Source organism: Ranitomeya imitator, chromosome 2 (assembly GCF_032444005.1).
Source record: "Ranitomeya imitator isolate aRanImi1 chromosome 2, aRanImi1.pri, whole genome shotgun sequence".
Classification (NCBI taxonomy): domain Eukaryota; kingdom Metazoa; phylum Chordata; class Amphibia; order Anura; family Dendrobatidae; genus Ranitomeya; species Ranitomeya imitator.
In genome coordinates, this window is record NC_091283.1 from 229,329,121 (window position 1) to 229,345,281 (window position 16,161).

A 16,161-nucleotide genomic window follows, 5' to 3' on the forward strand; every position below is an offset into this window, starting at 1 on the left:
CAAGGCTGCGGTCAGACTCGTGCTCACTTATTACTGCGTTTTATCACATAAGGCTGCGGTCAGACTCGTGCTAGCTTATTACTGAGTTTTATCACATAAGGCTGCGGTCAGACTTGTGCTAGCTTATTACTGCGTTTTATCACACAAGGCTGCGGTCAGGTTCGTGCTCGCCTATTACTGCATTTTATCACACAAGGCTGCGGTCAGACTCGTGCTCTCTTATTACTGTGTTTTATCAAAAAAGGATGTGGTCAGACTCGTGCTCACTTATTACTGCGTTTTTTATTAGACAATGACGTGGTCAGACTTGTGCTTGCTTATTACTGCGTTTTATCACAAAGATGTGGTGAAAATGGTGCTCGCTTATTACTGTGTTTTATTAGACAAGGATGTGGTCAGACACATGCTCACTTATTACTGTATTTTATTAGACAAGGATGTGGTCAGACTCGTGCTCGCTGATTACTGTGTTTTATTAGACAAGGATGTGGTCAGACATGCTCACTTATTACTGTGTTTTATCAGACAAGGCTATGGTCAGACACATGCTTGCTTATTACTGCGTTTTATTAGACAAAGATGTGGACAGACTCGTGCTCACTTATTAGTGTTCGCATTTGTTGCACATTGCCATGACCTGCAGCAGTACTCCATCCAGCAGAACTACAAAAAGACCGCTAGTTCACTGTAAATATTTGGGACCAGTTGGAGACTGCACCGTGACAAAACAGAAGCCTAAACAGAGCTTATACTAGAATTTACGAACCATCTACACCATCTTCTATCTGACACACTGTAAACATTTTATAGGACTTGTGGTTAAGATACATGCTTCTTGGCAAATAAAAAAAAAGAAATAATGACAACTGTCATGCTGTGTGCTGCAATGCATTGAGAAGTAATCATCATGAAATGGCATCAAAGCCCTGATGCAGTCTATTTCTGGGTTATCCGCTCTGCAACAATGCGACTTGTGGTCACTGCATGGTGCAGCCCCCGTGCGGGAGGGAATCCTGTAGTGTTATTGCCACTGATTTAGAAAGGTAAGTCATGGTGCCAAACCGTCCACTGGGCGCACTGTCATACAGCAAGGCACAAATTCCAGTTTCAGGATCGAAATTCAACATTGCATCATCTGCACCAAGCGCTTTCTGCAAATAAGAAAAAAGGAAAGCAAGATGAAAAGTCCAGCAAGTAGAACAATTCTTGTGGATGACGTTAGAGGACATCATTTAGTGTTTTCAGAATAATCAGCTGCAGAAGTAAGCCAAAAATAAAATGAGATCTTGGGAATTTAAAGAAACCTGGTCTTCTGTGATGCCGCTCTCACTTCTTCACTAACGGAAGCATAAAGTAGTGACTGACACCTTGATTTCAATGGTCTATCGCTTTAAAGAGAACCTTTCATAGTAACATAGTTATTAAGGTTGAAGGAAGACTTTAAGTCCATCTAGTTCAACCCATAGTCTAACCTAACATGCCCTAATAGTCACCAATTTTTTCATGCTGAACCGGACACACGATAGAATAATGCAAAGGAAAATAAAACATTTTTTTCATTTTGCCTCTACATTTTAGAGATATTAGCAATCAAAGTATTTGGCAACAAATGAATTATTTTTCGTTACTTCCAAGTGTTATCAGACAGTTGTCACTGGGGCCTGTTCTTCTTCCCCTGTATGATGGTGACCAATCATAAGCAGGCAGCATCACTCAAGGGAATAAAACCACAATGCCTCCTCACAATGGCTTAGAGCAGGATCCTCAGTGTGAGAGATTTAATGACAGACAGCCTGATCTGCTGGTATGTGCATGATTAGAAAGAGCTGGCTGTAGAGCACAGATCACTAACTCCTTTCAGGTAAGGTCCAGCTAATCAGGATTGAAGGCTGAGAGGCACAGCCGAGTTTAGTCGTGTTACATTCCAAACCCTTCTAAACTGTTGTACCCTCTGCTATATTGCCCCGACCCCTACACTGCCTGTGAGGACTCAATGTTGTCAGTAATCACAGTTATGTCTGTTTTGTTCACAGCAACATGTAATTGCTCTGTAGTGAGAGTATAGTGGGTGTCATCATAAATCTCACAAATAAGTAGCCCAGTTCTGCGTGAGATGTATAATGATAAAAAGTCCAGATTTCACTGCATAGCGATTACACGTTGCCCTGAGAACAGAGATGAGAGTGATTACTGACACCTCCGCACAGGTTGTGATGGGTTAGAGGCAGTACAGCAGGGGCGACAATGCTATGAGGAGGAGACCTGATTACATGGGGTTTGTAATGTAAAACAGCTAAACTCAGCTGTGCTGCCCCACCCACCACAAGGAATGATGGGAACTTATCTGAAAGATACTAGCAATGTGTTTTGCTCTCAGCATCTCCTGATCATGCTCGAGGTTAGACTGGAAGACCAGGCTGTCTAATTACATTTTATACTGTGAAAAACCTGCTGTAAGCCATTGGGATCGTGTTCTTCGGTCTCCTGAGTGTTGCCGCCTGCTTGTGATAGGGAAGAAGTACGCACCCCAGTAAAAACAAAAAAAAAACTAACTAATGTAGTTTGCTGGTACTGAATGAAAATGAACTCATTTGCAATCAAATTTGGCACATAATATCTGTAATGAAGAAAAAATTCCAGCTCAACGAGGCGTGAAAAGTAAAAACTAAATACTTTATTCACTTCAATCATAATATCTGTGCAATAGAGAGGCAAAAATAAAAAGCACAATAAAGATATGACACCATTACATCATGTGCTTAATTCCACATGAAACATGTGGTGAGAAGTCCTTTTTAATGTGCTATTGATAAGCAGCTGTGGGGAACGTGCTCTTTATTTCTTGTGACACGCCGCAAAAAGGATTGACACCATGTGCGACCTGCTAACATCATGGTTTCATCACTGGTAGAAAGTCAGACAGCAGCGAATGAACCGGACTGTCAGCTCATGAATTGCTGCAGTTCTTTTCTCATTTACACACATATATACAGTTTATATATACAGTACCTTATAAAAGTATTCATACCCTGAAAACTTTACACATTTTGTCACATTATATCCATAAGCTTACATGTATTTTATGTGACATCAACACTAACCAGCAAGTATTTATGAAGTGTAAAGGAAATGAAACAGGCGTTCTAGTTACTTAAGATCTATAGATCTGGAAATTGTAAATCTGAGTCAATCCTTTGTGGGTCCACCTTTCACTGCAGTTACTGCTGCAGTCTTTTGGGGTCTATAGGTGGTCAGCACATTGTCTCAGTGATTAGCACTGTTGCCTTGCAGTGTTGTGGTCCCGGGTTTAAATCTCACAAAGGGAGTTTCTATGTTCTCCCCGTGTTTGTGTGGGTTTCCTCCCACACTCCAAAGACTGATAGGGAATCTAGATTGTGAGCCCTAATGGGGACAGCGTCGATAATATCTGTACAGTGCTGTGGAATTAATGGCGCTATAGAAGTGAGGAAAAAAAATACTGTCATGAACCGGGGGTGTTTGGTTGCCCCAGTTCTTTTGTCAGGGATTTATTTATATCCCACTTCCAGTTTGGAACTTGCAGCTCACTGGCGTCCCCCTTACCCTCAGGTCAGTCAGGGAACTGCACCTAGGATAATTAGTCGCCAGAAAGGCTGTCTTGCCATGTACTGGCTATTGGGAATGCTGCAGTGAGGGTGATATAACTACTCCCACTCAGGCAGGAAATATAATTATTAATGCAGTCCGTCGCTGCCAGTTTCCCCAAAAAAGCTCAGGACAGCCACCAGCTCCTCTTACTATGACTAGTAGTGGGTCAGGTGCCAACCCAATCAGTAGCGTAATTTACTTCAGAGGACGTTGGGGGTACATTTTAGAGCAGGGAAACTAAGCTAGTAAATATAGCTTTTACTCCAACAAAAGATTAGGCAGTGTTTAGAAAAGTTAGACAAAAACAATATTACAAGATGAGACAATTATAATATGTACATAATGATTACAAAATAAAAGGGCAGCACGGTGGGGTAGTGGTTAGCACAGCAGCCTTGCAGTGCTGGAGTCCTGGGTTCAAACCCCACCAAGGACAACATCTGCAAAGAGTTTGTATGTTCTCTCCGTGTTTGCGTGGGTTTCCTCCGGGTACTCCGGTTTCCTCCCACATTCCAAAGACATACTGATAGGGAATTTAGAATGTGAGCCCCAATGGGGACAGTGATGATAATGTGTGCGGAATATGTTAGCGCTATATAAAAATAAAGATTTATTTATTATATTTATTTATTAAAAGGGATTACAGATGAAAAGCACTTACAGTTCTCTCAGACAATGGTAGGCCATGTGGCGGGGGAAGGGCGCCACATCCCAATGCATCAGAGCAGATAGCAGAGCTTCTGAAAGCTGACTTCCTGGGCAAAAGACCACCTCCCAACTCAGCTGGTCAAAGTTATACCCTATGCATCATGACCTCACTGAGTGGTCTGCACCCTGGAATGCCCTCCCCTTTCTGGAAGTTATGTCAAATCTTCTATTACTCATAACTCTTGGGGAGGGGCTCATGGAAGGACAACGAACGTATTATAGATCTTGTTTTAAGATTACTGTCTATATATGATTTGGCTATGTGACTCGGGTAAGCAGTAAGGCGTTTCTCAACAGTACTGTTGAAGCTTAGAAAAAGCACTGTGTGCCTGGACGATGTAGAGGCCAAAAATTTATTTGTTCTGCTTCCAGACCTAATCTGCGCTGTTATATACCAGTTTAAGAGAACAAAGGGAATACCATGAGGCTGTAGGCTGCTTTCAACCAGTTCTCTCCAGCTGCCAGGACCAAGGGGGGGAAGGGAATCACACACTGGAGTCTCATGTTACAGCCATATTGTCAACAGAGTGAGGAGATAAGCTGGGGGAAAGAGAGAGGGGGTCAAATCTGCTGCATGTGTCTGGGCTGGCATGCCACTTACAAAAGCAGGAAAATGCAGCAGCCCTGAATTTGTATGAGTACTTTAGGCTGCTTCACACATCAGTTTTTTGCCGTCTGGCTCAATCCGGCGAAATTTGAAAAAAACGGATCCGGCGAATAATACGGTTGGATCCATTTTTTTCACATAGATTTGTATTAGCGACGGATGGCCTCACATTTCATCCGGCAAAAATTGTTTATCTGACGGCCGGAAAGAAAGGACAAAGTAACATTTTTTGTCTCCGGCGCTGTCCGGCGTTTGCTAGAATGGAAGCCTATGGGTGCCGGATCCATCACATGATGTAATCCAGCACCGCGTTCCGTTTTTTTTAAAATTTTTTTTTTAACTGCGCATGCTCAGATACAATTGGCCAGCCCACAATTAGGAAAGTGATATAAAGCCTGCCAGGTAGGGCTTCACTCATCCTTTTACCAGCCAGCAAGCAAGACACAGACCTGCCGCCAGAGCTTAAACCTGCCACAGCCTGCCAGCAGCCAGCCATAGCCTGCTAGCAGCCAGCCACAGCCTACCAGGCCAGCAGTCAGCCGCAGCCTATCAGGCCAGCCGCAGCCTACCAGACCAGCAGCCAGCCGCAGCCTACCAGACCAGCAGCCAGCCGCAGCCTACCAGACCAGCAGCCAGCCGCAGCCTTCCAGACCAGCAGAGAGCCACAGCCTACCAGGCCAGGAGCCAGCCGCAGCCTACCAGGCCAGCAGCAAGCCACAGCATGTCTTCTTCTGGGGAGCCCTCCTCCGCGTCGTCAGCGTTGTGAAATAAAGAAATGTTTGTTTGTTCTTTTCTTTTTGGTGATGTTCACACACACATACTGTATAATATAATATTATATTATATATATATATATATATATATATAATAACGCTGGGAGCGTCACTCTGTCCCTCCAATTTATAGACTGTGCAAGAGCCTACGCAGACGCTCCCATTGTTACATTATAGCCACAGTGTCCGTCTTAAAGAAAAATGGCGCCAGAAAGTGCCGACTGCGCTGGTACCGATTTCGGCATTACGATCTCGGCCACTGATGAAGTCCACCGTCACAGTGTCCTCATGCCCCTGATTCCAGCGCATGAATGTCCCCCTGCTCCTGGAATCGGCGCCTGCGCAGTCTGCGCTTTCCGGCGCCATTTCTTGAAGAGACACTGCAGTGTGTCTTCAAGAAAATGCGCCGGAATGTGCTGACTGCGCAGTCCGAGCTTTAGGACGCCATATTTTTGAAGACACATTGTGGCAATCCGGAGAACCAGGGACTGTGCTAGGATGGGGTGAGTATGCGATATTCACCTGTTCCCGTTCCACCGCTGCACGCCGCTCCATCTTCCGCGTCCTCTGGCTGTGACGTTCAGGTCAGAGGGTGCGATGACGTGTTTAGTCCGCACCCTCTAACTGAACAGTCACAGCCAGAGGACCCGGAAGACAGAGCAGCGCGCAGCGGTGAAACAGGCACAGGTGAATATCGCAAGTGCCGGGGGCCGGAGCCAGCGGCGACTCCGGCACCTGACACCCATAGCACACCGGTGTCTCCGCCTGCTCAGGCCCCTGGCACTCGGCGCCCAGAGGTGAGCATGTCATTTTTTTTTTTAATCGCAGCAGCATTGACCTTTATGGAGCACCATATGGATAGGAGCAGCACATGACAGCATGGGGGCGCAGGATGGGAGCACATAACAGGATGGGGGAAGCAGGATGGGAGCAGCACATGCCAGAACGGGGGCGCAGGATGGGAGCAGCACATGACAGCACGGGAGCGAAGGATGGGAGCATATAACAGGATTGGGGGGGCAGGCTGGGAGCAGCACATGACAGAACGGGGGCGCTGTTATGATCCGGTGACCTTGGAGCTGCATGAGAACTTTCACTGGAGAAAGTGGCCACTATACTGACCGCAATCCTGAACTTAACACAGCAACTAGAAGTAGCCGTGAAGTGCACCTAACACACCTAGACACCTCGTCACAGCCGGAGGACTAAATACCCCTAAAGATGGAAATCGGAATTCTATCTTGCCTCAGAGAAAATCCCCAAAGGATAGACAGCCCCCCACAAATATTGGCGGTGAGTCGGAGAGGAAAAAAATATACACAGGCAGAAAAACAGGATTTAGCACAGGAGGCCACTCTAGCTAGATAGGACAGGATAGGACAGAGTTCTGTGCGGTCAGTATTAAAACCCTTCAAAAAATCCACAGCAGAATATACAAAAAACTTCCTACATCTAACTAAAGATGTAGGAGCGTATATCTGCCACTCCAGTGAATCCTACAAACAGGGCAGGAATAAAACTGAAACAAGCACACAGCAGTGTGCCACAGATACAAAAACAAAACACTTATCTTTGCTGAATTTGGCAGCGAGCAGGAGAAGCCAGAAAGAGATCCAACACTTCACAAGGAACATTGACAACTGGCAAGGGCTAAAGGATCCTGCACACATAAATATCCCAGTCAGAATTGTAATTATCCGATACACCTGGCCAGGACTGCGAGTCAGAGACAACTGCATTCCCACCAGCAACCACTGGAGGAAACCCAAGAGCAGAATTCACAACAGTACCCCCCCCTTGAGGAGGGGTCACCGAACCCTCACCAGGGCCCCCAGGACGATCAGGACGAGCCAGATGAAAGGCACGGACCAAATCAGCAGCATGGACATCAGAGGCAAAAACCCAAGAATTATCCTCCTGGCCATAACTCTTCCATTTGACCAGGTACTGAAGCTTCCACCTCGAAAAACGGGAATCCAAAATCTTCTCAACAACATATTCCAACTCCCCATCAACCAACACAGGGGCCGGAGGATCAGCAGAGGGAACAACGGGCTCCACATATTTCCGCAACAAAGATCTATGGAAGACATTATGGATAGCAAAAGAGGCCGGAAGCGCCAGTCGAAAAGACACCGGATTAATAATCTCAGAAATCCTATAAGGACCAATAAACCGAGGTTTAAATTTAGGAGAAGAAACCTTCATAGGAACATGACGGGAAAACAACCAGACCAGATCCCCAACCCGAAGCCGGGAACCCACACACCGACGTCGATTAGCAAAACGTTGAGCCTCCTCTTAAGACAACACCAACTTGTCCACCACATGAGCCCAAATCTGCTGCAACCTGTCCACCACAGAATCCACACCAGGACAGTCAGAAGGCTCAACCTGCCCAGAAGAAAAACGAGGATGAAAACCAAAATTACAAAAGAAAGGCAAAACAAAAGTAGCCGAACTAGCCCGATTATTAAGGGCAAACTCGGCCAATGGCAAAAAAGCCACCCAATCATCCTGATCAGCAGACACAAAGCATCTCAAATAAGTCTCCAAGGTCTGATTAGTACGCTCGGTCTGGCCATTTGTCTGAGGATGAAATGCAGAAGAAAAAGACAAATCAATGCCCAGCCTAGCACAAAAGGCCCGCCAAAACCTAGAAACAAACTGGGAACCTCTGTCGGAAACAATATTCTCCGGAATACCATGCAAACGAACCACATGCTGAAAGAACAACGGAACCAAATCAGAAGAGGAAGGCAATTTAGGTAAGGGCACCAAATGAACCATCTTAGAGAACTGGTCACAAACAACCCAGATAACAGACATCTTCTGGGAGACCGGAAGATTAGAAATAAAATCCATGGAAATATGCGTCCAGGGCCTCCCAGGGACTGGCAATGGCAAAAGCAACCCACTAGCACGGGAACAACAAGGCTTGGCCCGCGCACAAGTCCCACAGGGCTGCACAAAAGAACGCACATCACGTGACAATGAAGGCCACCAAAAGGACCTACCAACCAAATCTCTGGTACCAAAAATGCCAGGATGACCGGCCAACACGGAACAGTGAACCTCAGAAATCACTCTACTAGTCCACCTGTCAGGAACAAACAATTTCCCCACAGGACAGCGGTCAGGTTTGTCAACCTGAAATTCCTGAAGAACCCGTCGTAAATCAGGGGAAATGGCAGAAAGGACCACCCCCTCTTTCAGAATACCGACCGGCTCTAAGACCTCAGGAGAATCAGGCAAAAAACTCCTAGAGAGGGCATCAGCATTAATAATCTTAGAACCCGGATGGTACGAGACCACGAAATCAAAACGGGAAAAAAACAAGGACCATTGAGCCTGTCTAGGATTCAGCCGTTTAGCAGACTCGAGGTAAATCAAATTCTTATGATCGGTCAAGACCACAATACGGTGCTTAGCTCCCTCAAGCCAATGTCACCACTCCTCAAACGCCCACTTCATAGCCAACAACTCCAGATTGCAGACATCATAATTGCATTCATCAGGCGAAAACTTACGGGAAAAGAAGGCACACGGTTTCATCAAGGAACCAACAGAATCCCTCTGAGACAAAATGGCCCCTGCCCCAATCTCAGAAGCGTCAACCTCAACCTGAAACGGAAGAGAAACATCCGGTTGGCGCAACACTGGAGCAGAAGTAAATCGACGTTTAGGCTGTCCCTGAAAGGCAGAGACAGCCGCAGAGGACCAATTCGCCACATCAGCGCCCTTCTTCGTCAAATCGGTCAAGGGTTTAACCACGTTGGAAAAATTAGCAATGAAACGGCGATAAAAATTTGCAAAACCCATAAATTTCTGAAGGCTCTTCACGGATGTGGGCTGAATCCAATCATGAATGGCCTGAACCTTAACCGGATCCATCTCTATAGACGAAGGAGAAAAAATGAAGCCCAAAAAAGAGACTTTCTGCACCCCAAAGAGACACTTAGACCCTTTCACAAACAGGGCATTGTCACGAAGAATCTGAAATACCATCCTGACCTGTTGCACATGAGATTCCCAATAAACGGAAAAAATCAAAATATCGTCCAAATATACAATCAAGAATTTATCAAGATAAGTCCGGAAGATGATATGCATGAAGGACTGAAAAACAGATGGAGCATTAGAGAGTCCGAATGGCATCAGAAGGTATTCAAAATGGCCTTCGGGCGTGTTAAACGCAGTTTTCCATTCATCACCCTGCTTAATACGAACAAGATTATATGCCCCTCGAAGGTCAATCTTGGAATACCAACTAGCTCCCTTAATCCTAGCAAACAAATCAGAAAGCAAAGGTAAATGGTATTGAAACTTGACCGTGATTTTATTCAAGAGGCGATAATCTATACAGGGTCTCAAGGAACCATCTTTTTTAGCAACAAAAAAGAACCCCGCTCCCAACGGTGAAGAAGATGGCCGAATATGCCCTTTCTCCAAAGACTCCTTAATATAGCTCCGCATGGCGGTATGTTCAGGCACAGATAGACTAAAAAGTCGACCCTTAGGAAACTTACAGCCTGGAATCAAGTCAATAGCACAATCACTGTCCCTGTGCGGTGGAAGGGAACTGTACTTGGGCTCATCGAATACATCCTGAAAATCAGACAAAAACTCTGGAATCTCAGAAGGTGAAGAACATAGTAACATAGTAACATAGTTAGTAAGGCCGAAAAAAGACATTTGTCCATCCAGTTCAGCCTATATTCCATCATAATAAATACCCAGATCTACGTCCTTCTACAGAACCTAATAATTGTATGATACAATATTGTTCTGCTCCAGGAAGACATCCAGGCCTCTCTTGAACCCCTCGACTGAGTTCGCCATCACCACCTCCTCAGGCAAGCAATTCCAGATTCTCACTGCCCTAACAGTAAAGAATCCTCTTCTATGTTGGTGGAAAAACCTTCTCTCCTCCAGACGCAAAGAATGCCCCCTTGTGCCCGTCACCTTCCTTGGTATAAACAGATCCTCAGCGAGATATTTGTATTGTCCCCTTATATACTTATACATGGTTATTAGATCGCCCCTCAGTCGTCTTTTTTCTAGACTAAATAATCCTAATTTCGCTAATCTATCTGGGTATTGTAGTTCTCCCATCCCCTTTATTAATTTTGTTGCCCTCCTTTGTACTCTCTCTAGTTCCATTATATCCTTCCTGAGCACCGGTGCCCAAAACTGGACACAGTACTCCATGTGCGGTCTAACTAGGGATTTGTACAGAGGCAGTATAATGCTCTCATCATGTGTATCCAGACCTCTTTTAATGCACCCCATGATCCTGTTTGCCTTGGCAGCTGCTGCCTGGCACTGGCTGCTCCAGGTAAGTTTATCATTAACTAGGATCCCCAAGTCCTTCTCCCTGTCAGATTTACCCAGTGGTTTCCCGTTCAGTGTGTAATGGTGATATTGATTCCCTCTTCCCATGTGTATAACCTTACATTTATCATTGTTAAACCTCATCTGCCACCTTTCAGCCCAAGTTTCCAACTTATCCAGATCCATCTGTAGCAGAATACTATCTTCTCTTGTATTAACTGCTTTACATAGTTTTGTATCATCTGCAAATATCGATATTTTACTGTGTAAACCTTCTACCAGATCATTAATGAATATGTTGAAGAGAACAGGTCCCAATACTGACCCCTGCGGTACCCCACTGGTCACAGCGACCCAGTTAGAGACTATACCATTTATAACCACCCTCTGCTTTCTATCACTAAGCCAGTTACTAACCCATTTACACACATTTTCCCCCAGACCAAGCATTCTCATTTTGTGTACCAACCTCTTGTGCGGCACGGTATCAAACGCTTTGGAAAAATCGAGATATACCACGTCCAATGACTCACCGTGGTCCAGCCTATAGCTTACCTCTTCATAAAAACTGATTAGATTGGTTTGACAGGAGCAATTTCTCATAAACCCATGCTGATATGGAGTTAAACAGTTATTCTCATTGAGATAATCCAGAATAACATCCCTCAGAAACCCTTCAAATATTTTACCAACAATAGAGGTTAGACTTACTGGCCTATAATTTCCAGGTTCACTTTTAGAGCCCTTTTTGAATATTGGCACCACATTTGCTATGCGCCAATCCTGCGGAACAGACCCTGTCGCTATAGAGTCCCTAAAAATAAGAAATAATGGTTTATCTATTACATTACTTAGTTCTCTTAGTACTCGTGGGTGTATGCCATCCGGACCCGGAGATTTATCTATTTTAATCTTATTTAGCCGGTTTCGCACCTCTTCTTGGGTTAGATTGGTGACCCTTAATATAGGGTTTTCATTGTTTCTTGGGATTTCACCTAGCATTTCATTTTCCACCGTGAATACCGTGGAGAAGAAGGTGTTTAATATGTTAGCTTTTTCCTCGTCATCTACAACCATTCTTTCCTCACTATTTTTTAAGGGGCCTACATTTTCAGTTTTTATTCTTTTACTATTGATATAGTTGAAGAACAGTTTGGGATTAGTTTTACTCTCCTTAGCAATGTGCTTCTCTGTTTCCTTTTTGGCAGCTTTAATTAGTTTTTTAGATAAAGTATTTTTCTCCCTATAGTTTTTTAGAGCTTCAATGGTGCCATCCTGCTTTAGTAGTGCAAATGCTTTCTTTTTACTGTTAATTGCCTGTCTTACTTCTTTGTTTAGCCACATTGGGTTTTTCCTATTTCTAGTCCTTTTATTCCCACAAGGTATAAACCGCTTACACTGCCTATTTAGGATGTTCTTAAACATTTCCCATTTATTATCTGTATTCTCATTTCTGAGGATATTGTCCCAGTCTACCAGATTAAGGGCATCTCTAAGCTGTTCAAACTTTGCCTTCCTAAAGTTCAATGTTTTTGTGACTCCCTGACAAGTCCCCCTAGTGAAAGACAGGTGAAACTGCACAATATTGTGGTCGCTATTTCCTAAATGCCCAACCACCTGCAGATTTGTTATTCTGTCAGGTCTATTAGATAGTATTAGGTCTAAAAGTGCTACTCCTCTGGTTGGATTCTGCACCAATTGTGAAAGATAATTTTTCTTGGTTATTAGCAGAAACCTGTTGCCTTTATGGGTTTCACAGGTTTCTGTTTCCCAGTTAATATCCGGGTAGTTAAAGTCCCCCATAACCAGGACCTCATTATGGGTTGCAGCTTCATCTATCTGCTTTAGAAGTAGACTTTCCATGCTTTCTGTTATATTTGGGGGTTTGTAACAGACCCCAATGAGAATTTTGTTACCATTTTTCCCTCCATGAATTTCAACCCATATGGACTCGACATCCTCATTCCCTTCGCTAATATCCTCCCTTAAAGTGGACTTTAGACAAGACTTTACATAGAGACAAACCCCTCCTCCTCTCCGATTTTTACGATCCTTTCTAAACAGACTGTAACCCTGTAAGTTAACTGCCCAGTCATAGCTTTCATCTAACCATGTCTCGGTTATTCCCACTATGTCAAAGTTACCTGTAGATATTTCTGCTTCTAGTTCTTCCATCTTGTTTGTCAGGCTTCTGGCGTTTGCGAGCATGCAGTTTAGAGGATTTTGTTTTGTTCCAATCTCCTCACTGTGGATTGTTTTAGAAATGTTCTTACCGCCCTTCTGAGTATGTTTTCCTGGGTCGTCTTTGTTCGAGTCTAATGTTTTTCTTCCCGTCCCCTCTTCTTCTAGTTTAACGCCCTCCTGATGAGTGTAGCGAGTCTTCTGGCGAATGTGTGTTTCCCAGGTTTGTTGAGGTGTAGTCCGTCTCTGGCGAGTAGTCCATCATACCAGTAATTCACACCGTGGTCCAGGAATCCAAATCCTTGTTGTCTGCACCATCGTCTTAGCCAGTTGTTTGCATCAAGGATCCTGTTCCATCTCCTGGTGCCATGCCCGTCTACTGGAAGGATAGAAGAAAAAACTACCTGTGCATCCAGTTCCTTTACTTTCTTCCCCAACTCTTCAAAGTCCTTGCAGATTGTCGGTAGGTCTTTCCTTGCCGTGTCATTGGTGCCAACATGTATCAGAAGAAATGGGTGGACGTCCTTGGAGCTGAAGAGCTTTGGTATCCTATCGGTCACATCCTTGATCATCGCACCTGGAAGGCAGCATACTTCTCTTGCAGTTATGTCCGGTCTGCAGATGGCTGCTTCTGTGCCTCTCAGTAGTGAGTCTCCCACCACCACCACTCTTCGTTGCTTCTTGGCTGTACTTTTTGCTGTCACTTGTTGCTGTGTGCCCTTTTCTTTTTTGCTTGCTGGTATTGCTTCATTCTTAGGTGTGCCATCTTCATCCTCTACAAAGATTTGATATCGGTTCTTCAGTTGTGTGGTTGGTGATTTCTCCATGGTCTTCTTGCTTCTTTTGGTCACATGCTTCCACTCATCTGCTTTTGGAGGTTCTCTGACACTTTTTTCACCTTCTGTGACCAGTAGAGATGCTTCTGTTCTGTCTAGAAAGTCTTCATTCTCTTTGATGAGTTTCAAAGTTGCTATTCTTTCTTCCAGACCCCGCACCTTTTCTTCTAAAAGGGCCACTAGTCTACACTTCTGACAGGTGAAATTGGATTCTTCTTCTGGTCGATCTGTGAACATGTAGCACATGCTGCAGCTCACCATGTAGGTTGTCACATCTGCCATGTTGCTCCTAGATCCTGCTGACTTGCTGTGTGTTTTCCTTCTTGTGTAATCTACTCAGCCAAGCTCTCTTGCAATAATGTCCTACAGGCAAAAATTCTGAAGCTTGAATCCCTGGTTTGGTGATGCTTTCGAAGCAGCTGGTCCCGGCTGTACCCAACGATCTTCTAGCTTAGGGAGACTTCGCTTCTCCCAGAAGGCACCTGGAATATGCAAATTAGCCTCCTGAAGCTTGAATCCCTGGTTTGGTGATGCTTTCGAAGCAGCTGGTCCCGGCTGTACCCAACGATCTTCTAGCTTAGGGAGACTTCGCTTCTCCCAGAAGGCACCTGGAATATGCAAATTAGCCTCCTGAAGCTTGAATCCCTGGTTTGGTGATGCTTTCGAAGCAGCTGGTCCCGGCTGTACCCAACGATCTTCTAGCTTAGGGAGACTTCGCTTCTCCCAGAAGGCACCTGGAATATGCAAATTAGCCTCCTGAAGCTTGAATCCCTGGTTTGGTGATGCTTTCGAAGCAGCTGGTCCCGGCTGTACCCAACGATCTTCTAGCTTAGGGAGACTTCGCTTCTCCCAGAAGGCACCTGGAATATGCAAATTAGCCTCCTGAAGCTTGAATCCCTGGTTTGGTGATGCTTTCGAAGCAGCTGGTCCCGGCTGTACCCAACGATCTTCTAGCTTAGGGAGACTTCGCTTCTCCCAGAAGGCACCTGGAATATGCAAATTAGCCTCCTGAAGCTTGAATCCCTGGTTTGGTGATGCTTTCGAAGCAGCTGGTCCCGGCTGTACCCAACGATCTTCTAGCTTAGGGAGACTTCGCTTCTCCCAGAAGGCACCTGGAATATGCAAATTAGCCTCCTGAAGCTTGAATCCCTGGTTTGGTGATGCTTTCGAAGCAGCTGGTCCCGGCTGTACCCAACGATCTTCTAGCTTAGGGAGACTTCGCTTCTCCCAGAAGGCACCTGGAATATGCAAATTAGCCTCCTGAAGCTTGAATCCCTGAATCCCAGAAGAAGAGGAGGTTTACTTTGGGGGTACCCTTAACATGTTGAGATTGACATCAAAGGAACATCATTATGAACCCCCTGACAACCCCAACTAGTCACAGACATGGACTTCCAGTCCAACACAGGATTATGTACCTGCAACCATGGAAAACCCAGCACGATAACATCATGCAAGTTATGCAACACCAGAAATCGACAATCATCCTGATGGGCTGGCGCCATGCGCATGGCTACCTGTGTCCAAAACTTGGGCTTATTTCTAGCCAAGGGTGTAGCATCAATGCCCCCCAAAGGAATAGGGTTCTGCAAAGGCTGCAAGGGAAAACCACAACGCTTGGCAAACTCAAAATCCATTAAATTCAAGGCGGCGCCTGAATCCACAAACGCCATGACAGAAAATGATGACAATGAGCAGATAAAGGACACAGATAACAGAAATTTGATGGTAATTGAACTGGCGATCCTCTTTGTCCGCTTAGGGCAGACAAAAAAGACATGAGAAGCGTCGCCACAATAATAACACAACCTATTTTGACGTCTGAAACCTTGTCGTTCCGTTCTAGACAGAATTCTATCACATTGCATAGGCTCAGAAATTTGCTCTGAGGATAACGCCACAGTGCGCACAGTTCTGCGCTCCCGCAGGTGTCGGTCAATCTGAATGGCCAGAGACATAGAATCACTCAGACCGGAAGGCGTGGGAAACCCCACCATAACATCTTTAACGGATTCAGAAAGCCCCCTTCTGAAAATTGCCGCCAAAGCATCATTATTCCATTTAGTCAACACTTTTTCTGAATTTCTGACAATAC

General features: G+C 45.0%; 1 protein-coding gene across 5 annotated transcripts in view; it reads right to left on the reverse strand.

Annotated features, from left to right (window-relative positions):
• Positions 1–457: 457 nt before the first annotated feature.
• Positions 458–16,161, reverse strand: part of PHKA1 (phosphorylase kinase regulatory subunit alpha 1) — a 452,411-nt gene continuing 436,707 nt past the window's right edge. For 4 of the 5 annotated variants that reach the window (XM_069748675.1, XM_069748674.1, XM_069748673.1 and 1 more), the window contains one exon: positions 458–1,151. In XM_069748675.1, the coding sequence (XP_069604776.1) occupies positions 978–1,151 (174 nt within the window). In that variant the 3' untranslated portion in view covers positions 458–977. The remainder of the gene's footprint in view (positions 1,152–16,161) is intronic. The other variant, XM_069748676.1, reaches the window with a different exon arrangement.